The 24,977-nt window shown below is 37.0% G+C and overlaps 2 protein-coding genes across 3 annotated transcripts in view; both read left to right on the top strand.

Moving 5' to 3' along the window:
* Positions 1 to 1,492: 1,492 nt before the first annotated feature.
* On the top strand, positions 1,493 to 10,674 carry LOC107755523 (carboxypeptidase N catalytic chain-like). The gene is made up of 9 exons (XM_016572337.1): positions 1,493 to 2,215; positions 4,193 to 4,389; positions 5,100 to 5,255; positions 7,452 to 7,628; positions 8,159 to 8,270; positions 9,176 to 9,315; positions 9,733 to 9,832; positions 9,912 to 10,030; positions 10,111 to 10,674. Exons 1-9 carry the CDS (start codon positions 1,981 to 1,983, stop codon positions 10,225 to 10,227), a joined length of 1,353 nt encoding a protein of 450 aa, XP_016427823.1. The 5' UTR covers positions 1,493 to 1,980; the 3' UTR covers positions 10,228 to 10,674.
* Positions 10,675 to 13,925: 3,251 nt separating this feature from the next.
* LOC107755522 (dynamin-binding protein-like) overlaps positions 13,926 to 24,977 on the top strand; it is a 65,219-nt gene continuing 54,167 nt past the window's right edge. For both annotated transcript variants that reach the window (XM_016572335.1, XM_016572334.1), the window contains exon 1: positions 13,926 to 14,223. The gene's annotated coding sequence lies outside the window, so the exon portion shown is untranslated. The remainder of the gene's footprint in view (positions 14,224 to 24,977) is intronic.

Here is a 24,977-nt window from a genome sequence, read left to right as displayed (position 1 = left end):
ATAAATAAAAAAACAAGACAATTTGTGTTTCACTGCAGCTTACCAGAACCAGCTGGAATGCGCTAAAGCCTTATACTATAGCTCACATTTTCTGTGATTCTTTAATGAAGTGTCTGTATGTTTTTCCACTTGAATGCCATCTCTGCATTACATTATGGTTAATTTTACATCTGATGTCTAATATCTGATCTGAACAGAGTGCATTGTAATAATAAACAGTAAGCTATATAGTAAATTGAGGGCTTTATGATAGTGTGACTCTCGTACAAGTTACATTTTTGAAAACCTTTTGCTGTTAAATTGCATTAACAAATCTCAAATTCTGTTTTGTTTTTGTAGGAACGTGCAAGCTCAGAGTGGAATTTATAGAGACTGCAGAAAACGTGTCTTGCTTTAAGATGATGGATGGACATGACCCAATTTGTAGGTCTCACAATTCAACCCAGTCATGTCAGATAGACTATAGAGATGGCAAGACGTGCATAAAGTGGCCAGTAGACACTGACCTCATATGTGTGAAAGATTCGGATGAGATTCCTAAAAAGCTAAATACTGGTAATAAGTGTGAAAAAAAATTCAGTACTGGTAATAAATATTTCCATTTTTGAGAGAGATATATATATATATATATATATATCAGACTATCTGTTTCTCCTACAGATGAAATCAACTGTGCCCATGACCAAGAATGTGAGTCAAAAGCAGTAATTTTAAATTTAGTTATAATGTACTTCATCATGAAGTAGGTAGGTATTTATTGAATATTTATTAAATCACTTTTTTCTTTTCTTTTTTTTAAGCTATCAGTTGCAATGGAGAGTACAAATCTGGTAAGTTTATTTAATGAAAGTTTTTTTTACGCATGCGCACCACTTATGTGCACCCCTGTAAGTGTATAGTGCTCTATACACTACTATAATAGTGTATAAAATAGATGCATTACTCAATCTAAAAAAAAAAATAAAGATGATGTGTTTGAATAAATCATCTATAATAAAAATTGAAATATTCAGTAAAAATATATTTATTTATAATATAAATTCAAAATGTTGTGTGTGTGTGTGTGTGTGTGTATATATATATATATATATATAAGAACTGTGCATTTTGATTTTAGGTTGACTTTTAAGCCAAATGGCTAGTCTGGCAAAAGTAATGATAGTGAGTAGTGACACAAACACATGGGCAGTTGAGTAAACTTCCTGCTTGTTTGGTCGATGCAATAGGTGTTACATTTCCATCGGTGGTGCTATTGAGAATGGAGATAAATTCAGTAACAAAGCAACACCTGCCCTACTCACATGCAGGTTGTAGTGAGTGTGACTGACAGCAGCTCCTGGGGTTTATGGTAGAGGTGACTGGGGGAGAGGGCCTCAGGGGGCCAGTTCCACAACCCTCATTTGAAACCTTTGGTCCCCCATGGTCTGTTTTCCCAGAATGCCCTGTAGAAGCTCTAACCTCCGAGTGTGTTTACTTTGAGTTAATGAATGAGCTAGTGTTGGAGTGAAAGTGGGTGAATAAATGCTAATCACATCCCTTTCCCCCAAAATAAAGCCTCCATTTCGCCCCTTTCCTGTTTGCTTTTATTCCCCTTTAGTTAAATCACCAGTAATCATGCTTTTAAAAGCTAGTCAGAGACAAACCACAGGTCAGGAATGAAATGCTCAACTAGCACTGCCAGAAAAACACGAGAGGGGGAGGTTTAGTGTGCGAGGAGCGTGAAGCCAAAGTTGAGGTGTCATATGTAATGTCAAACTCTCACTTCTCCAACAATGCCAATTGAGTAAACACACACAAATGGTACGAGTGAGGGAATCGGGAGAGAGAGAGAGAGAGAGAGAAAGGAGGGGCCGTCCTTACTTGCTCTTCTAAGCGGGAGTGAGAGGAGGTCCAGAGGGAGGAGGCAAACGGGGAGAGCAGGATCGAGAAAGAGAGTGAGGGAAAAGAAGTGGCGCTCTGTTTGCGGAGCAGTCTGGGACCATGCTGTCAGGCAGCTCTCTGATCTGGATTGGGGCGCTGCTTCTGGGGCTCAAGGCTTCGCTGACCAGGGCGTCTGACTTCCAGCACCATGGTTATGAGGAGATGGTGAGCGCTCTTTTTGCCGTCCAAAGCGAATGCCCCTATATCACTCGCATCTACAGCATCGGTCACAGCGTAGAGGGACGGCACCTATATGTCCTGGAGTTCAGTGATAATCCTGGCATCCATGAAGCATGTGAGTCTTTTCTTTACTCTTGTACCAAGCCGTTAAATTCCTCACCCATATAGCTCAAGCAAACTCTAGCATGTTCCTATTGAAGCAGTAGGGCTGCCAGAACTGATTGGTGAAGTAATAATTTGGGTTTGATTGCATAATTTGGGCTGTTTTCTGAGAATAGCACTTAACAGAATTGTTGATATAACGCTTTGGCCGGTTATTCACTGGGTTGTCTGGCCAGCCAATGTTGACCGTCAACTTGATTTATCTTGTTGCTCCAAAAAACACTCACATACGGTAAACTGCATCTAGGAATGGACAGTAATGGGTTTAAGGGGGGAGTACGTGCCTGGAGATGTGGTGAGTGTTATATGTAACTGTTGCAGGCAGAAGCAAACATCAGTCTTATCATTGATCTAAAACAAGAACATTCCCACAGGATAGACCCTTTGACTCTTTAATAGCTCAGTTGTTTCTTCTAGAAACAGAGAGCAAATGCACACTTCTGCTTCTCAGATGATTCTATTGAGAACAAGACCTCATTAATCTTGCATGTGTCTCATCTAGAGTTCCAGAGGAGAACAATCTCTCAAACTGTTCTCAGATTGACCAAAGTTTGGAATCAAAAGTCTTTACATAAGCTTAAACATTTCTCACCAAACTCTCAAAGAAACCAAGTTATCTAGGCTATGCTATCATATTCATTTTGTGTGTCGACAGTTGTCTTTATTTTCACACATTTTTAGAAGACTCGTCTGATACTTCAGTGAAAGATATTTCAGAACTCCAATATATCTTACGAGATATGAAAAAGCAACTGCTGCAGTAAAATTTTCCTTTTTGTTCTTGCCTGTAGACTTTGTTCCTTTGTTCACTCAAATTCAAAACACATTCCGCTCTCAGCTACTGGAAGTAGTTAAGATCCATCAACAAAAGGAGTTAATAAATCAGCTTACGAAAGCAAATGAATCTTTGCCATCAGATGTAAAGATCTGCTTCTCTTGGCAATATGAGTACAAAGGTAAAACCCCTGAGAGAATTGCAGGATGAATACATGTTCCTCATGGAGTACAAAAACAGGAACCGGTACAGCAGAGTGGGCAAAGTCGTTGTGACCTGACCCTTTAGATCCCGAAAAATGTTTGCTCTTCATGCGTTAATGTCGAGGTCACTCGTTTCGTGACTCTTTGAGCAGAGGCACAGCACTGTTAATTGAATTATTTGATGATTAATGGGAAGACCGTGATGAGTCTGCCTGCACACAGTGACTAATTAGATTTGCGATCTCGCCGTCACTCACTTCCGCATCAAAAAAGAACAAACGGAAATCTGCTGGTACTTGTTAGAAGAGATAATTGTGAATAATGAACTGACAACTGGCTGTGAGACAGGAATTTCGATGAAAGTGGCCTGCTGCGCTGTTAAACACTCAGAAAGCTTTTGTAGGAGGAAAATTATGAATTTGAATTCATTCATATTTGATACTAGCATTTATGGTGTCATCTTACTCAAACACTTGCACATTGTAGAATGATTCTGTCAATATTCTGTCATAATTTACTCACTCTCATGTCGTTCCATAATTTTCTGTAAATAAATAAGGTCTGTTCCTCATATAAAAGTCATATATGTCTTCAAAAGGCAAAAGAATGTAATGTTTAAGTTGTATGAACTACTTGTATGGTGCTCTCTGGAGACCATATCTCCATTTGCTTTCATTGTATTAAAAAAAGTACTTTTCTTGTTTTGCATTCCACAAAAGGAAGTCATACAGGTTTGGAACAAAACTGAAAAATTATGACAAAATCTCTTTAAATTTTTAGTAGGCAACCCTTTAGAGCTTAATATGCATATTGGCTCTCAATTTATGCGGTTGTTGCTTCTGAACTGCTTCATATGCATGCATAGAACTTGTTTGCTTGCATGCTATTCACAGATGTGACCCTATGACCTCATGACTTCCTGACTGGTGGTCACCTGACCTGTGTTTTTCAGTGGAGCCCGAGTTCAAGTACATTGGGAACATGCATGGGAACGAGGTGCTTGGCAGGGAGCTGCTCATCTACTTAGCCCAGTTCCTGTGCGAGGAATACCGGGCAGGAAACGAGCGAATCACGCACCTCATCCATGACACACGGATCCACATCCTTCCTTCGATGAACCCGGATGGATATGAGGTTGCAGCCAGGCAGGTATACAGCCTTTAGTAGCTAATCTACATTGTAAAACAAGTGTACTAAAACGGCACATTTCTAAATGCATGACCAACAGCTCATGGTGTGAACGTGACCATGCATATGTATACACTTATTTATTCAGTATGGCAGCTGTGGCGTGGGAGTGTTGTAAGTCTCTGGTGGCACCCAGTTTGTTATGAAGGAATCAGCCATATCCCAGAGTGCATTGCTGACTTTCTTCTGAGACTAATTACACCAGAAGAACTCACAAAAATAACATCCAAATATAAAACAATGCACACAAAAATACAAAAATTCTTTGTTCAAGAAAAAAGTTTTTTTTCTTGAACAAAGCATCCATACACCTACTGTACAACGTTCACACATCTAGAATGCAAAATTACAGTAATACAGACTCCTTCTTGATCTTAGAGACTAATTATATGTCCAGCAGTAAATGGTGGTGAATGTTGAATGTAGCCACACACACCCAGTTAACAAGCGTCTCACTGGAGCAGACATGAACTAGCAGAGAAAAACCACCTCAGCATCAGACAGGATTTTTTTAACATCGTCTAGCTCGCTTACGCAATACACTCAAGCACAATAAACCACTTGAGGTATAAGTTTCACACTTGACATATTGAGAATGTTAAAAGGTGATATTTCTCCCCAAAGGTTACTTAAAGGATAGGAAATGATTTGCTCTTTTCTCTGATTTACAGGGTCCAGAGTTCAACGGCTACTTAGTGGGACGTGGAAACGCAAAGGAGGTGGACCTGAACCGCAACTTCCCAGACCTGAATGCTCTTATGTATTACTACGAGAAGCACAATGGCCAAAACCACCACCTGCCACTGCCTGACAACTGGGAACTACAGGTGGGCATCAATCAGTGTCTCATACACTGCTACTGCTGTCTGCTCAGAATGAGATGAGTGGGAGAGACCAGTCACGCAATTAGTCATGGAGCTTGTGTAGCGATTTGAAAGTGCGGAAAGATGTTCAGACAATATAAGATACACTTTGCAAGAGTTACGATAACACAGAATGTTTGTATACATTAAAGGTCATATGCTAACCATTTAATGTACACTACTGGTCAAAAGTTTGGGGTCAGTGTGATTTTTTATTTATTTTATTAAATAGATACTAAATAATACTTTTTAAATATAGAAATTAATACTTTTATTCAGCAAGGATGTGTTAAATTTATGAAAAATGACAATTTTACAAAAGTTTTCTATTTCAAATAAATGCTGTTCTTTTGAATGCTGTTCTATTGATCAAAGAATCCTGAAAAAAAGATTTTTTTACAAAAATAGCAGCACAACTGTTTTCAACATAATACTAAAACCAAATGCATTCTTTTTAGTGAGTAAAGAAACCTTCAGCACAACCAGTGTAGTCTGATTCCTGAGTCGCATGACTTTTATAAGCCAGTTTTTTTTAGGGAATCAAAAACACAAAGCACGGACAGTATATTCTGATTCCAAAAATGAATGAAAGGTTCTTTTGAAACAATTGCATTTTTAATAAATATTAATTCTGTCTATTTCTATACTGTTCATTCAAAATATAGGCAAAAAAGAATCATTATTGGAGCTAAAAATCTTTAAGAGGAAGCGGAATTGGTATTGTTTAATTATTTCCTTGGGAAATCAAACATATTATCAGACTGATTTAGGGAAAAAAAAAAGTGGAATGACACTAAGAAAAAAGTATACAAATCTCAAATTGTCCAAAATATTTGCTAATTAAATAAACATGTAATGAGTAATGTGTAGAACTTTGTGAAAGACTGGGAATGAATCCCAGATTCAGTTATCTGTGGGTCGTTCTGCCATGACATTGGTGTTGCTGCTTTCATCATAGCAACATTCTGTATATGTTTTCATGGGGTGACTTTTTTATTGCCCTAACAATGTACATACACACAGAAAAATCACTGTTCCAATCTGAAGTAAAATACAGGATAAAGCCAGTATCCTGCATTGCAAAGAAAAACGTTTTTGTTTTTACATTTGGACAGCAAAATTAAGCTCTCCATTAGTCTGTCAGTAACCCACCCAGCTCTCGTCTGCTATCTATCAACCGCCAACAGGCCCACCTTTCACAAAATGGAGAGCCTTGGCCTGTCTAAATGACTTTTTTAGCCTGTACTGCTGTTAGTCTTCATGAGCTCTGGATATTTTGGTTAGCCTTTCACAACTTGCTGAGTAATATAAAGTCAATCTCATCTGCGAGGATCCATGCTATCCATCATGACTTAAGAATGTTACAAAGAAAATCTTGTGGTTCAGTGGAAGCAGAAGCATTTGACCTTTAGCACAAATTAGTTCACAAATATGCCTATTTGAAATATAGTACAGAATTTGATTTTATGTAATAATTGCCAGACTTTTGGAGCCCATCAGAATAATACAAACCATTTAAACAGCTCTTTCCAGGAACAACTCTTTATTTTCCTCAGTCTAGAATGAGAACTCCAGCTTTGGAGAAGTAAGTATGTTCACTGGCAGCCAGACATCCCTCAGGACAACAACAGAAGAACTGCAGTTGGAGGAGTATGACACGTTCCAATCATTTCTCTGTGAGTCAAGAGCTGTCACTCTCACATCAAACCCCGCTCGTGACCCTCTGACCCCAGCGTGGGCTTCGCACTACACAGAGCTAAGCAGGGAGAGAAACATCTGTGTGAGTTCACAGCACGAAACCCGACTCGTCAATGACAGCTGAGGCCAAAGGGACCCTTGGATGTTTATATATACAGATCCATGCATAATAAATACAACGTCTCCTCAAAACAGAGCAAGAACGGGATCAATACCCAGCAGCCATCTCTAAGGAGCTGGCCAGACTGATCTTACTTAATACAACAGGGCCAGGTGGAGGTTTATTATCCCTCCAACTCTTGTGGGATACATTACCACATGTCAGATTTCTCAGATAACAGCTTTGAAGGAATATTCCAGAACGCTGTGTCATGGCAAAAAAACTTAAAACAAAGCCTGAAATAATGCACACAGCATGCATGTTTTCAAATAGTTTTTTCTCTGTATTCTTGGTTCTTGCAGGTTGAGCTGGAGACTTTAGCAGTGATAAAATGGATGCAAAATTACAACTTTGTTCTGTCGGCTAACCTCCATGGTGGCGCTGTAGTCGCTAACTACCCCTTTGATAAGTCTCGCGAACCCCGGATAAGAGGCAAAACATCTAACTCGGCTACCCCCGATGAGAAAATATTCAAAAAGGTATGTTGTTTTTTTTATTTAAACGTTAAGTGTATAATTTTCTACTTTCTAAAAAGTTTAATGTCCAGAAACAGTTGGCAAAAGTAGGGCAGTTGTACGTTTATTTTCCTGAAAAAGTGTAATCACTGTGATTCTGTGGCCCTATCTAACCATTACAGAGGAAACACAGACTCAATCAATGGTGTGTTTTGGGGGGCAGGGTTATCTGTTAGCTTGACCAATGGCAAATGGAGGGAGTGTTTGTGAAACCTGTTTGAAATCAGTCATTATTTTTGCAACTCCATTTCATGGTGCTGGTTTAGGATGTCTTATCAGCTGAAAAGTGCCCAAAATCGCAGAAATACCAGCCAAATTAGATCAATTTAGACAAACAGCCCAGCTTAGACTGATTTAAGATGGGTTTTTTTTCCCAGCAGAGTAATTGCACAGAAATCATACACTTTAACTAATAAAGAGTTGGCTGTTGTTTTTTCCCCAATTTTCTGGTGAATATTTACAGATTTTTGTGTTTGTGCACTATGTGTGTATAGTTGGCAAAGACGTACTCCTACGGCCACAGCTGGATGCATAAGGGCTGGAACTGCGGCGATTACTTTGATGAAGGAATCACAAATGGAGCCAGCTGGTACTCTCTGTCTAAGGGTGGGTTATATTTTACATACCACAGTTCTCGTTCAATTACTTCAACAAGGCTTGTGGTTTTGTCTCATCTAGAAGCCTTGTAATTTAGCTGAAATTTGGGAATTACAAGCACTTTTATTTTAAAAGAATTGTTTTCTAGTTTAGAGCTATATGCCAGTCAAGAAATAATTTCTTCTTGGGCAAATATTCAAATTGATTTTAAAATGAATTTATAGGGGGGTAGTTTTTTTTTACATTCATAAGGTCATATTACAAAACTTAAATGAATATTAAAGGAAACAAAACTTTTGCATAAGAAAAAAATACAGCAGAGAATGGTAAAGCATGAGCATGTGAACAGTATTCTTGTTCATATTTTGTGTACACATGGATGTTTTTTGTGTATGAGTGATCGTTTTTCTTGAAAATATTAATTTAGGAGCGCAATACAAATATTACGAAATATTTGATTTAAAAACCAGTGAATACTTAAGATATGTAGAGCATCTTTCCCATATTTTGTGGCATTTTTGACTCCAACACTGGTTAATTTCTGACCCTGGCCAACACTGAAGAATGTAATATATATTTAATGTGGAATATGGATATTTTTTCTTACAAAAACGCATCGATTCGCTACAGGAGGTCTTTGTTCACCCCCCGGAGCCGTGTGAGACACTTTTTTTTTTAATGGATGGGCACTTTTTATTTCAGTTCTTTTGGATTGAAGCACTGCAACACCCGCTGAGTGCCATTAAACAGCTTGAAAGATCAAAGACAATTTTTTATATAACTCCGACTGGATTCGTCTGAAAGAAGAAAGTCATATACACTTAGGATGCCAGGGGGTGAGTAAAACGCAGCCTATTTTTCATTTTTGGGTGGACTAACCCTTTAAGAAGAATTATCGATCAATGTCTCTGAAGGGATGCAGGACTTCAACTACCTCCACACAAACTGCTTTGAGATTACTCTGGAGCTCAGCTGTGATAAGTTTCCTCCAGCGACGGCTCTCGCCAGTGAGTGGCTGGCCAACAGAGAGGCTTTGGTGTCCTACATGGAGCAGGTGAGGAACTCTTCTCACAGTTGACTGTTTCACTGCTCTAGTCTCAGCTATGTCTGCCTGTAATGAAACAAGTAGAAGTTCAAACTCCATTTCTGCATTCAAAACATTGAACAAATTGAGAAAGAGCTTTGTATTCAAAAGCAAACAAGAAAAAGGAGGCCAGTATTCTAGCAAATACAAGTAACAAGGACAAATTGGTTCTCCATGGCACTAACAGGTAATTAACCTGTCCCTAGATACTTATAATGTGAAATTGATATAGTGCTTCAGGGGTCTTGTTGTGAGTTCAAGTAACTATACACCTCTCAGCAGCACATTTAAAGTAATGGATGGAATCGGTTTACCACTTTGAGTGCAGTGCCTGACCACAACCAAACGCTTAATTGACATATATCTGGACTGTCTCCTGACCTCCAGGTGCACCATGGGATTAAAGGCATGGTCTATGATGAGAACAACAACCCAATTAGCAATGCTGTGATCTCTGTGGCTGGCATAAACCATGATATCACCAGCGGTGAGAGTTGTTCTACATTTAAAAGCTGATGTTGTAGAGAGCTTTAATACTTCATTTAATGTATCTAATGCTGTTTCAGGAACGGATGGAGACTATTTCCGTCTGCTCTTGCCGGGTACCTACACAGTGACGGCTTCTGCACTAGGTTACCAACCTTTTACCAAAACAGTAACAGTGGGACCGGCTGAAGCTGTACAGGTGATAAACAACATCACAAATACACTATTCATTACTGACTTTTTTCAGTAATAGACTAACATTTTTTTTGTTCTTTCCAGTTGGATTTCTATTTGAAAGTTCAACCAAAAGGGACAAACTTGAATGTTAAAGCTTATCCCAACAAGAAAGGTTCACCAACAGCTAAAAGTCCTCCGACCAACCTTGGCCCAAGATAAAGAGCAAGAACATAGACAAAACAAGTCGTTGCTTTTTAAACTGAAGAACAACAAAGGGAAACATGGACACTCACTGTGTGCACAGGAACCTCACTTTACTATGTCATGTAGATTCTCTGTTGTTTGTATAAATGCATAAAAGTGTTTTCATTGTGAAATCCATATATTGCTCTAATGTTCTTGTGGAGCATAAATATATATGTATGTCTTATAATGGCTTGGATTATAAAGGAAATTGGAAAAGGTAGGTAATGTACTGTAAACAAAAGATATTTCTCTTTCTATGAGAAATTAATCATAGATTAATAGAGACATTTAGATGGACTGTTACTGCAAATTTTGTCTGAATATGATAAGAGGTTGATCAGTATAAGATTAATTATCCCATGTGGATAATAATAATAAAATAAACATTTTATCATTTAAATAAGGTTGGTCTTTTTATCTACTCTTTGGACAAGTTGTTTTTAGGAATATGAACATGTTTAATGTAATGAGCATGTGTGAATATTTATAAAAATGTATTTAAATTTTCAGTAAGCTACTGAATACGCACTTACTGTGATTAAAAAAATCACATGCATATACATGTTCTTCATATGATCTTTAAATGTGAATATGTGATGTTTCATTAAACGAGGCATATTTTAGTTCACCATTTGCATGCAAAGTACAGTTTTATTGAAATGATCTATGTACTTCCTAAACTAATTTGAAGTGAAAACTATATTAAACAGTTCAGGTGAAGTTCTTTGCTTAAATTAGAACAGCAATATGTAAGGTTGTATAGATAGTCAACTGCTAACTTGAGTACATCCCTGTGTAAAAATCACATAAAAGACACTAGTGCTTTTTCTACAAATATGCAAAGTGCTGATTGGCAGACTCATTCATAGACTGAGCAACTATATGAATAATATGTATGCATATACTTTTGGATGGATAGATAGATAGATAGATAGATAGATAGATGCAGAATACTTACATGGTACACAGACAGACACCATAATTCAAATACCCCATAAAAGAGTGAAGGTCTTCATTTTTGCTTCTAGTTGCCTAGATATGTTGGAATTCCTAATTTTTCCCCCCTAAAGCAATATTTTGCTATCTGGAAATCATTTTCTCAATGCGCTGAAATCTTGACATGTGATTATTCACAAAACATCAAGCTGCAAGTCTACATTCCTCTCGATTATGCAAGCTCTTGTTGAGAAGCTTGCATAAAGTGTTTTAAATCAGCTATCATTTGTGTTTTCCAATTAATATACTGTATTCAATGCATATTTAAGAAAGAATCTCATTCTTATTAAATCCTCAACTGTAAGCATACTTATGTTTACTGAAGCTACAGGAACACTAGGGGTCAGTGCTGTAGCTGTTCGGTCAGGCCACTGCCATTACTCTGCTGAAAAGTGTTGAATATACCAGAAAACATAGTAACAAAAGATGTGGAGCTAAATTATCTAATCTAGTTTCCAGTTTCAACAGGAAAAACATCAAAATAAAGAAAATATGCTCGCCAAACAATTTCTTTTAAAACCTGCAGCTTAAAAAAAACTATAATTTAGTATTTTAATACCAGAAAATGTACTTTTTAATATTCAGTATGATCTTCTTGAATAGTGCAAGAACAATCAGTTCAAGAACATCAAGACAGACTGAATATATAATAACGAGCATTCCGCGTTTTTAATTCTGCAGTGAATGTTTCAATAAAATGATTCATCAAAAATACATTTGCTTTAGATGCAAATATTATTTATTGTTTTTAAAGTAAACAGTGCTAATATTTTCCTGTGTTCTTCCCGGTTATCAACACAAACAGAATAACAGTGCCCTCTGAATAACAGGAAAAAGGAAAATGTATTGTTGCGCACAAGGATTAGAAGTCGCTGCAGCTGGAAAATATGAGCAACACTTAATCTCTCATAACCAAGAATAATGATGTTTGGAGAGCTGCGCCGTCAATGAGATTGAAAATGAAGGAAATTTTGTGTAAAAAGTGTGCCAAGAAAAATGATGATTCATACCACCTATAAGTGGTTTGCGTCAAATCAGATCAACAATCTGTCATTTACAGTCCATGAACAAACTGTCTAAACAGTTGCAAAATGAAGTGACAGGATTTCATTGTAAATGAGAATGCTTCAGTTACACAAAGTTCAGGAATACATCAACAAGAATGAACGGCAACAAAAAGCTCAAGCTCACATGGTCTTTCTCAATGAAAATGTCACAGTAGGAGAGGACAACAGAAGCTTTTCATGCTTCCAGGATATGACAGATCTGGCATTTTCTCATAGATGCCGTGGGCATATTGTGTCAGAGCAGCTTACAACACAGAGCTGAATATGACAATGAATCCCACACAGCAACTGTTATTATCTGCCCTCACTCTAGTCTAGTGGATGCCCACTTGGCTTGAGTTTTGTAACCAAATTTATCAGGGAATCCGAGTCAAGTGACAGGTATTGGTGATGACTGGATTGTGCACAGAATGATGTGTGTTATTTAGAGGTTAAAATCTGATGTAACCATTCTGCACTACCTTACAAACAAGGGCCTCACAGGCAGCTTCCTTTCATTGTTTCTATATATAAGGAAGTCGTGGTTAATGCAGACACAGCAAAAATAACCTTACTTCTGGCAGTGTCTTAAAACATTATGTTCCCTTGTTGCAATAATATTGACAATGATGAGTCTACACAAAGCAATAAAGCTGTCCTTTCCACTAACTATCATCAAACGCAATGCAGAATATCTCAGAGAGCCTTGAAACCATAATCAGACAGTATTAGCCTCTGTATCTGTACATTAGACAATATAATGGTGTTTCTTCAACTTTGGGTACTTTTACGTTCCAAGGACTGATTTTGTTAAAACTGGTAAAAAAAAATTTCTTTTTGTTATATCATGGTCATATGAAACGTTTTATCTCTACTTCTTACATGCCTTTTGTCGCATACCCATGTCCCCCGACATTTAATATTAAAATATAAAAGTCAATCACAAAAATATGAATGTGTAAAATTACATAATAATTTAATATACGTAGAATAAAATATACATAAACCATTTCTATATTTGTGAAAATAATTTTCCCCAGACAAAAGTCATTTACAATGCAACAAGCAATTTTGCCCTATTAAAGTTTTTCAAGTTAATTTTTTTATTATTTTTTTTACCAAATAACTTCCTTAAAAATTACTAATTCTAATGTGGTGCATGTATGTCCACTATTAGTAGACAAATAGTTCGTTTTGTTAGTGTGAAAAGTGTGTTTTAAGTATTTTAGTTTGATCTTTTTCTACATGCCATGAGTGCCCAGAGATGAACAAACACTTCTAATCTTTTGTTCTTTTGTTTAAACGTTTTTGCAACCTACATCATTTTTAAAATCTATAAAAAATCACATATACGGTAACATAATGTAACAAACCGTTTGACTTCAGGTTGCCTTTATATGACGTAGTGTCACTACAGAACAGTGAAATAAAATATCACGATATCCATATGTTTCAGATTAGCAGTACAGACTGTAATTTCACTGGACTATTTCCCTCATTTCAAAAGCTGAGGAGTCAACAGACACGTAATACCTTGTGTTACTAGGAATTTCCTTCAGGCATGTTGAAGGGAGCCCTGCGCTCAGCAGAGGGTGGTGTGTTGATGTTGATGTTGATGTCAGCATGGAGGGAGTCGAGGATCAGCCTGCTGGGACTTCCATTGGGATGACAGCTGATCCCGCCGTGGCGTAGAATAACCATCGAGATCGGATCAACTGCAACGCGTGAGCCAAGTAATGACAGGCGGGAGAAACGCCTGTTGCCCTCATTTGATGTTTGATTTCTAAGCAACATTGAACGATACAAAGTTAATGGCAGAAGGGAAACGAGCACGAACATCCACTGGAAAGTTCCCTTGCTGTCGGTTTTTAGTTGAGCCTTTCAGCAACGCAGTCTAATCGCATTGAGGGCATTTGTGATCACACAGGTAAATGAAATCTTGTATTTAATCCTGTATGAAGCTCGTAGTATTGTGGTTTTAATTATAGACTCGGTTACATCCTGAACTGAAGATAAACCGCGAGTGGTTCAGTTATAACATTGTGTCTTCTGTTATACTGCTGTATTTCGCATAAATAGCGGTGCTGAGGGAATTGCGTATCATATATTTGTCCAGCATCGACTAACATGCACATCTATTTACTTTTTTTCCATTATAAAACACGATTATGCGCTAGTGCTGTAGATTTCGATTCTTTTTAGTGATTCGAATCTTCTGAATTGATTCGTTCTGTTGCTCTTTCAACAGGTCACACTGTTACAGTCAGTGAGTCTCTTTTGTGAGTGAGTCACTGATTGAATCTTCGCTCAACCGATTCGTTAAAAGTCATTAATGATCAAAAAGCTGAGAGTGATACGCAAAACTTTTGAGTAGTTCAGTTAAGGGGGCGTATTAGTTCAGGAAGTCCATTCAGTGACATTCTTCAGTGAGCTATATATACAACAAAAGGAAAAACTTAAACCAGCATAAGATATTTTGCTGGTCTAAGCTGGTTTAAGATGGTGGTCTCACAGCCTGGCCAGGCTGAAGGTAAACTGGTTTTATGAGTCTTAACTGGTTGACAACCCAGTTTCCTGACCAGTTGAAATAGCTAAAATCAGCAAACAGACAAACCAGATCAAACTTAGAGGCCAGCAAACCAGCTTAGACAAGGATGTGTTTTTAAGCAGGGTTAGGTGTACTTACATTTGCAGGAAAGCATGAATCATTTATTCAAATGTGGTGACTCTGTGGCAGCTATGGTAAACCATAAATATCCATATCAATCAAACTGAACAGTAACAGTATATGTTTTGAAGGACCACAAGCCAATTGAAACCGCATGTAGGTTTGATGATGTTCAGTCAGTTGTCTCTCTTGCTGTGACAGCAGTAGTGTGTCAGACTTTGGGACACCATTCATTCACCTAAATCAAACTATGTGTGCTATTCATCAGCGCAGAATACACTTGTATAGGTGTTGGCCAGCGTAACGGTGCTGTATTTACCAAAAGATTAACGGAACGCTCTTATTTGTCTGTTTTTTTAAATCCGATGTACTCAAACATTGTTGTGTTGTTTGTCATTCAGACCTCTGATGCAGTTAGTACCTGTGAAACCGGTTTATGCCTTTTTCTTTAGAGCTTTCAGTAGACAATGATGTTACAAATATGCACTAACAACAAGACAAGCAGGATACAAAACAGATGTAATTTTTTTTATTTTGAATTATTCTAAATATTCTGCCTCAATATATATATTTTTTTTTCAAATTTCTCACCATTGACTCACTTTGGGCCAGCATCATCAGATACAAAAATAATGTTTCAGTTATTTACTATTGTATTGAAAAATAAGTGTTGACAAACATTTATGTCAATGAATAAATTAAGACTACAGGATGGTTTCAAACTGATATTAAGCTAAGTTTATTGAATTATTATCATTACAATATATAAACATAAAATAAAACATAAACAAAGTCTTATATTGCTGACAAAATAACCATATTTTTTATATCTCACAGAAATTAAATGCTGTACCCATTTTTCTGGCATTGCAAGCTAGTAATTGGACCTAGAATGACATGCAAAATATTTAAAATATTATTATATACAAAAAATTGTGTATAACTATAAAAAGTTTATATATATGATTAGAAATGAATATTATATATATAATTTTATATACATAAAATTTAAATTTATAAAGAAAAATAAAATTATAAATAGAGAAAGAGAGCTCAGTGTATGAATAAGCTGTTTTGTAGCAGTTACTGTTAGTGCTCCTTGGAATATATTTGAATACAGTATAAATGCTCCATCAGTGTGTAGGTGTTGTTGTAGAAAACTATGTGTAGAATACGTTCCTTGTTGCACGTGGAGGGTTTGAATTATTAATATAGACAGCAGTAGTATTCTCTGTCTATGCTTGTCATTCGAGCCTTGTTATGTTGATATTATAAGAAGTAGCTTGTATATGAAACATGACAGCAGCTAATACATTGATGCACTACAGCTGTCCTGCAAAACATCACCTGCCTCTCAAAATTGTATTTGTGATTTTACAGAGAGGCCGCTGTTGACCTGCCTCCATTACCAGATGTCATTTTGATTAGATTCGCTGTGTGCAGGCTATGTTCATAACATGTAGAGACTTCACTCCACTCCACTGTAGCCCAAGAAAAGAAAGTTGGGAACATTCCTGGCATTCTTTTCCAGCCACAACTGACGTTGGAAAAATGACATCTTAAATCATCAGGGAATAGAGATTTGGCATTGTCTGTATGAGAGAGCATTATTGTCCCCTGAAACTCCTTGACTCAACAGTAAGCTTACATTGCATCTCTCAGCCCGTGTACTGTAATTGATATCAGTTTGTTTTATGTCATGTGCACCATTCAGATTCAGTGGATACTACTATTCGCGCAACAACTGATGGCTGCCATTTGTCTAGAACACCAGCTGTGTTCTTGGGACCTTGTGTTGCTCATGTTGCACATGGATCTAAATGACACCTCTCTCAATGAGTCAGTGATAACATATGACTTTGTGTTGTCTAAATGACAAAGTAAGTCAAAATAGTATTATATGTGGTAAATTGTAAAGTTCTGTATTTTGGTCTCTATAGAGTTGTTTCAGTTTGCTAAATTTCATGATAAGTTACAAATTCTGTTGATTCATATGCATCATGCTGGAAACAGTTTTTGGAATTGTAAATCAATTGTTTTGAGTATTAATGGGTTTAAAATGCTATCATGATTAGATAATTTTCATTCGTTATTTAAAAATATAACAAAGTAAACATTAAAGTAGTTACAGTATATGCGCAAATTAATGGAAACAGTGCAGCATGTTTGTGCCCTCACAGTTCTCAAAAATAGGCTATTATGGCATATGGAATACTTTTATATGTATAAAGAGTCAAATCATTAATCAAAATCAAATTGAATTACATTGCAAATAGAATCAAATAATTCTGAATTTGCAAAATCGTTCTTGAGTCCAATCGAAAACCTACAGTATGACTCATGAATAAAATGCAATCAAATTTATTTTGAATCAAATCAAAAACCTGATTTTTATTTTATTTATTTAAATTTCAAATTTGAATTTTAATGAAATCCAATCTAATTGAGAAATAGGAATAATAATTAATTAATAAATAATTATTGAATCAAATCAAAAACCTGTCAAATTGAATTGAATTTCATTGCAAATAGAATCAAATAATTCTCAATTTGCAAAATCGTTCTTGAATCCAATCAAAAACCTATGAATCATGAGTAGAATTGAATCAAAATAAATTCCATTGTTAGTTGAATTAGATTGATTTTGAATCGGATCAGAAACCTATGAATTGTGAATCAAAATGAATCTCATTTAATCAGGAAATAGAATTGTTCTCTGTTTGCATAAAGCATTATTGAATCGAAAACCTGTGAATCGAACTGGGGTGCGTTTCCCAAAATCATTGTTAGCTAACTATGGTCGTTAGTTCCATTGAACTCTACTGGTAATGACAGAATTTGCGACCATACTTGCTTTTGGGAAACGCACCCCAGATTAGCTGTTTACCCAAAGATTCACACACCTATGGCCAACTAAACATCTTTTATACTTCTGAGTATTTTTTTTTCTGTCGAACGATGGCGCTATGTAAAGTAATACTTGTTTCAATACTTGTAAAGTAAAACTTGTTTCAGATCCTTATTTCACTAATGCAAATTGCTCTGAACTTCATAAATGGTAACAGGAACCATCACTGTCCAAAAAGGTGTTTCCTTGTGGTATTTTAGGTGTTTCACATTCTCATAGATAATTGTTTGATAGTTTTGTCTTGTTTTTCTTGAATGTTCTGTGGAAAAACATTCCTCTTTGCAAATCATTTGAGCTTCTTTCAGCCTGAGCGGAGGGCCGTAGTCCAGTAGCCTCATTAGATGCTCTGTAGTCTGTAGGAGATTGTCTTCTGCATGGCCTGTAAATAAAGAACAGCCTCTCAAGGTTGTGTTTGTGGGGGGAGGTGTGTCTGGGAGAATGTGACATTTCAGAAAGTCCTCTCTCACACAGGCTTGCAAACCTCTTGGTCTCCACAGTAACCGTGTCCATCTGGGTTGTGCTTCTCAAGACAGTGTTTGTACAGGGAAAGTTCCCCATGCACGGTCTCTTGTGAACCTTGGATTTCCCCATAAAACTCCATTCGGACCTGCCAAAGATACACCTCCCATCCTCGTTTTTGAGAAGTCAGCCTAGAAACATTGCACCCAGAGAAAGCAATGGAATGAGGAAGTTTGGGTGCTCTGAGAAGTGAACTAAGTGCCGTGCGAGAGTGTTTAGAGAAAGAGATAGCTTTAGCTCTGCTGTCTTAAATTACTTAGAAGCAAAGCAGAAGCATTGAGAAACACAGAAGTTAGAAAATGTGTAAATGACATTTGAATACTGCTTTAAAGGGGCAGTAGTTACAAAAATGAATCTTCTGTCATTATTTCTTCACCCTCATGTAATTTGACTTAAGTTCTTCAGTAGAACACAAAAGGAGAAATTCTGAAGACCGTGCTAGTTGCTCTTAGTCTTTACCATGCAGTTACATTGAATAGGGGACTGAAGCATTCAGATTTCAAAAATGGACTATAAATGTATCAAAAAAATTGTCCATGTTTGTCTAAAGGCTTGTGCACACCGGGACGAATATCGCGCGCGATTATCGCCGACGTTTAACGCCTCGTGACTAAACAAAGGGCGCCAATGTGATTGTGCACACCGGCGCGCAAAACGTCATTGTCAAAAAAATGCATCGGGCTCGTTTTTTTGGTTCGACGCGCCTCGTTAAAAACTGGCCGACTAATGTCAGGGAGTGAATTTGCACGTTCACTCGGCTCATCGCCAGTGAAAATCGCTTGGGTATGAACACACAAGACGCGTCGAAAAATGCTGGCGATAAACACGCGCGATAATCGTCCCTGTTACTTCATGACGTAGAGCCGTAACAGAATAAGATTTGAATTCCTGACGACTCGTTTTTTTGATAGACAATAACTTTATTTATCGTGCACTGTCGGCTTCACAACTTTGCAGATAGTTTATGTTCACATACAGCTACATGACACACTGCATGAAAGGTAATATTCGAAAAGGCATAATAGGGGCACTTTAATTAATAGGATAGTGCTACTTCGATTATGTCAAAGTTTCCTGAATTAAAACTTACATTTAAGTCTGTTTCATGCACAAAGCTTTTGTATGACGTCAGAAGAATGTACAGTACAGGTGTCTTATGGACCAATTTTTTTATATTTTCATGGAGCTTTTGTGTCCTTTTTGATGCTTGAAAGCTTCATTCCTGTTCATTGTAATTGTATGGAAAAGAGCAGTCTTAAATGATGTCATTTTTGGGCTATTACTTTCATTTAGAGAATAGAATCATTGTAGAACTGAGGATTTGAAAATGTCTTCGCCTTGAAACAGTCTTTTTTCTTACATTGTGTCTCGTAATTATGTGAGTATGAGTTTGTGTCAAGCTTAACAAATTGATGAATTGATGTTTTAGTGTCTCAAAAGCCCTTTCTGTTAAGTAATTGACTGACAGGCAGTTTCGGATACAGCCCACATCCTGTAATAGATATCCTCTTTCATTGGAGTTGTATTAGCCTCATTGCTTCTTGTTGTTATTGCATGATTACTTGCCACAACCCTGATCCTTTCCAAATCTACTGCATTTTCTCCCATGCTGAGACCGATTGAGCTAATCTAGAAAGATCTTCATTTAGGGCTGTTTTGAAACGAATGCATTTAAATGCATGCAACACACATGTGCCTGACTGTGGGCACACACAATGCCAGTGCTGTTAAACACCCAACAGTAATATAAAAAGCAGCAGACCTGTGCCACAATATGGAAGCTTCCAGTCCTGAATGTGTGTTGCAATAGCAGAGAGAGGCAGGGCGCGACCCACCTCCCCACATATCTCCCCCCTATTGTTGGCATGAAATCGGACCTGTTCAATAAATAAAAGCAGGCAGTCAGTAGATCGGGTTCCAGAGAGGGAACACTGCAGGAGAATCGGAAAAAGAGGAAAGGGATGGTTAGAGTTTTTAAGGGAGTGTCTTGGATCAGGAGAGGGATGAGGAAGACGGTTGACGTGTATCCAGGAAAGGATGTTTTTACTTGGACTCCATCCAGGGTTGGATCACAGCTACTCATGACAGTGAATCATACAGAAAGAGAAAGGACAGAGACGTACATGCTTTATCCGAGTTTGGAAAGGGATGATGGATATGTACACTTAAAATGTTTATTCCTGTACGCCAGGACAGAGACAGATGCGTGGGTGGGCTTTAGCTGGAGTTTTAAACTGCGTCCTGACTTGACGTCACGCAACAGGTTTCCAGCACGTAATTTGTCCACAAAGAAAATGAAAAATGCTGTGACAACTAAATCAGTCAGTCAGAATATATTGGAAGTTTAAAGTCAACATGAAATGAAAATTGACGCTATGACGCTGTTTTCATGTGACGATTGATCATTCCATGTTATTCTGAGGTAGGGTTTTCCAAACTGGAGTTTGCAAACCCTTGTGGGTTCATGAGGGAACTGCATGGGATTTGTGAGTTTATGAAAATGAAATAATTAGTTGAATCATAAAAATGCAGAATTAAAATAAATAATTCTTAAATAAATCAATGAAAATAAAACATTAAATATTCTTAAAGATTAAATATTTTATCTATTAACCTGCATGTGTGACTATTAATTGTAATCAGAGATTTGTTTTTTAAAATTAATAAATATTAAAATAAATATTTTGTCAAAAATTGTTCGGCTTACAAAAAAGTTTGGGATTCCCTATTCTGAAGGATATAAAAGTCTTCGGAATCTTAAATCACAAATGCCTCTATATTTCAACTGAAGTCATCAAGGCCGCCTATTTTTCAACATCTGTCCTCTCTATCACTTCAGATGGTCTTCAAAAAGTCCTGCCCTATATTTTTTCTACCTTTACATTTGCGTTGATTTATTTATAGTGGTCCTATTATGCTCTTTTACGAAGTCTTGATTTTGTTTTGGGGGTGTACTAGAACAGGCTCTCATACTACGTTGTTAGAAAAACACATTATTTTTAACATATTTTACATTATAACAACACCTCTCTCCCCAGTCTGGCATGAATGGCTCGAATAGTTCCTGTATCAAATGAAGGCCCGCCTTCTGAAATACGAAATGTGCTGTGATTGGTTAGCTGGGCCAGTGTGTGTTGTGATTGGCAGCACTCGGCGCCTGGTCGGGAAATGCCATGCCCCTTACCATAGCCGCCTGCGAGCTTCAGTGTAAATATTATGCACAGATGATTGTAACCACTCTAAGTTCGTCTGCCTTGGGAAAGCTAGCGTGTCTCTGACATAGTGATGTCACTCGTTGCCTTCTCTAGTGCAGCTCAACCAGGTCTCGTCCCATTCGTCGATATTTGTGATACCACAAATCCCGGAAAATATGCGTTGTAGTCCAAACGAGTCGTTCGTTGTAGTTTTTGAAAAGTGATATTTGTTAAATAAAATATCTCCTTTTGAAGTGGACTTTGAGCTTTGTAACTTTGCAGATCTTTTTTTTGCTCAAACAGCAACATTACAGAATAACTAAAGTTGAAAAAGTGAAAAAGCATAATAGGACCCCTTTAACTGCCTTTATTCAAAGTGAAATGCATATAGGGGACATTGCAAGCAATTTGTCATGGAGCCAACTAGGGTTGTGCCGATAGATGATCGTGTATCGACGATAGTCAGAGATATCACCTGTGGCTGATGCCACTGATGATATCAAGACAATTATTACCGTATTGGCCCATATAAGACGACCCTGATTATAAGACGACCCCCCTTTTTCCAGATGTACCTTTTGGAAAAAGGCTTTTTAAAAACCAAATCGTTTGTTTTTATTCGCGATCTTTACAACACGCATTACATTACGTAATTCATGGCACACTCGTTTTATGCGGGATTGGCGCCACCTAGTGTTATCTATACATATTTCACTTTTTAAGACTAAAACAAAAGATGGATTCATTGTTATTCTTAATTAAAAAGCATAACAACAATAAAACAGTAAGATACAATGACAAACTAGCTTATAAAACGTTTATTAACAATAACGAATAAGATGAGGCATGGCATACACCACATGCTACTCTTGACGCGGCAAGTATAAACCAGGCTTTACACTCGAAGAGCTGCGCAGCTCAAACGAGTAGCGCGGTTTCGTTGTGCTTTCAGTTTCGTTTGCTGTTTGATGTTTCTCACATGCAACAGAAATGCAGTGCTTATGAGTTAAACAATGCGGTGGTCGCGCCAATGCGACCGCACACAAAATTTTGTCGCACCGGCAGGAAAAATGATCGCAAAATGAGCCCATTTGGTTGCACACTGGAGCCCTGTGCAGTACAGTATTTATTTATCCTCAGTTGTTCAAATCGCGGTAATCGAATATGGTTATAGTGATAATTAAAATATGAAACGGTAATACTAACCGTGGGGTATTTTATTACGATTTATCGTCAAACCGGTAATCATTACATCCCTATTATTATTATTATTATTATTATTATTATTAGGCCAGTAATACTGTCTAATTAATATTATGGCTTATTTGTTCCATTATATTTCGTTTTCTGTGTTTTTACAGTGTTGCGCATTATAACCAATCACACACGATATTGTTGAGCTTATGAATGCAATGGCCAATCAGAGGCGTTCAGATGAGTTATTAGTTAGTGTTTTTGTTCAGCACGCACTGACTATTTCTTACTCGCAAATTCTCTCATCATAAACAACAAAGTGCAGATGTACGTGCAATGCAAGTATAAGAGATTTATTCATCATACAATGTAGACAGCTTCACTGATTAAAAGAGGAGTGTTTTTTAAAGTGCATAAACTCGCACTAGACTGAGTGAGTGATGATGTTCTTTGGTAATGAAAATGTTCTTTGCTCGTTTTCTGTAGCTGCCTTTTGAATAACTGAGGAAATGTAAGCCTTGTTATGATTAGTAACTTACTATGTTTCTATTGAATTGGTATCATGTTAAATACAAATTCAGTCACATTAAAAACATTAGGCTGTTTTTAGCCTTACACTGCAGTTGGTTCGCTTCCAACAATGAAACTACGTAAATAAATAATTAAATAAATTAGCACGATAATATAGTGTATCGGCAATCTCACAGGTTGACATTATGACAATATGAAAATTGAGCATATCGCCCAACACTATAGCCAACATTATTCATTGGAATAACCATTGTGCATAATAAGTTTTTCTCATTGAATATCCAGTTTCAGTCTGAAATACCCTAAAAAACCTTAGCATGAAAGTTAAATTTGACACATCATGTCATTATTTATATACAGTTTTGTGGAGCAGGATTTTGGAACAGTGAGATTTAACTCTGGTGTCTTGTTGGGGTCACAGCTGGTTGGGAGAAAAACCTTATCATGGAAAAATAGTTTTTCTGCCAACAATATACCAAAGTCAGTTTATTCAGAGATGAGCAGCAAAGAGAAATACATTGTATTAGTAGTTGTGATCTAGTGTGAGGGCGGCACGTGACCTGCACAAACATAGATAAACAACAGCGATGTTACGTCACATTAATCCTCAATACTGAATCTTTCATCTGATGCACAGTTGCTTCTTTGTCTTAATGCCAGCTGTTTGTGTGTGTGTGTGACCCCTTTGAAAGACTGCAGAGTGCGTGTTTACAAAGCTGTCTGTCGTTATACCACTACTGTCACTCCAGTGCCAAGTGTCTCATTCACACACAAATAAAGAGACCCTCTCTTTCTTTCACTAGTTTGCTTTGTTCATTCCTCTTTATTTATTAGCCTGAGATTTGCTCATCATTTATTTTTCATGTTTTCGATGACCTTAAAATTCAAATGAACTTTTCCTAGCATTGGCATTTGATTGTGTCATTAAAACAATTTCAGCATTGATTCAGCAGGGCATGGTTTCTTATCATTCATGGTTTTAGAATTAGAATGAGCTTTTATTGGGGAGATGGACTGAATGGATTGCTGTAGGAAAGTAGAGTTTTTTTTTATTTTATTTTTTTCGTATCAGTCAGTATTGCATATTTAATTGTGCATGTTCATTTCCCATTTTTACAATTAGATTAAATTTGCAACCATAAAATAATTTAATAACACTGTTAAATATAATCTTGAAGGGCTGGGCGATATAGCTAAAAAAATGATCAACGATATAATGTTTCATATCGTTCGGTATCGATAATTATTGACATTTTTTATAACCTTTTTTTAAAACAAAGAGCAATAGAATTTTTTTCATTTATTTAACCACTGTATTTTTAAATTAACCCAATTTATTGAGACAAACAACAAATATTTTTTTGTTATAACAGTCAACTAAAGTGGCGCTCAAAGTTAAAATGATTTCAACAGCGTGTTTCATTACGTCTCTCTTTGAATGAATGAGTGTGTGTGTATGGCGATAATACCGCATACCGCGCTATTGAGGCACTCAAAATTACCGCAAGGGAAATTCCCTCACCGCGACAGCCCTACTGATGACGCTCCCTGATGCAGTCCTAACATTCAAATGCAAATGTTTATTTTCAATTCGACTAATATAATTTTTTTTATTCACAATCTCCTCATCACAGGCAGGCACAGCACTCAATTCAGCATGTGTTCGT

Source organism: Sinocyclocheilus rhinocerous, unplaced genomic scaffold (genome assembly GCF_001515625.1).
Source record: "Sinocyclocheilus rhinocerous isolate Xijiao unplaced genomic scaffold, SAMN03320098_v1.1 scaffold140, whole genome shotgun sequence".
In the NCBI taxonomy this organism is placed as follows: domain Eukaryota; kingdom Metazoa; phylum Chordata; class Actinopteri; order Cypriniformes; family Cyprinidae; genus Sinocyclocheilus; species Sinocyclocheilus rhinocerous.
Note: the sequence above shows the minus strand (reverse complement) of the source record. Positions and strands in the feature narration are given on the sequence as shown.

Excerpts from the sequence above, each read along its gene's own strand:
- LOC107755523 (XM_016572337.1), top strand. The coding sequence starts at position 1,981 with ATGCTGTCAGGCAGCTCTCTGATCTGGATTGGGGCGCTGCTTCTGGGG. Across the intron at positions 4,390-5,099 it reads ATGAGGTTGCAGCCAGGCAG|GGTCCAGAGTTCAACGGCTA; the intron begins GTATACAGCCTT and ends TCTGATTTACAG. Across the intron at positions 8,271-9,175 it reads CTGGTACTCTCTGTCTAAGG|GGATGCAGGACTTCAACTAC; the intron begins GTGGGTTATATT and ends ATGTCTCTGAAG.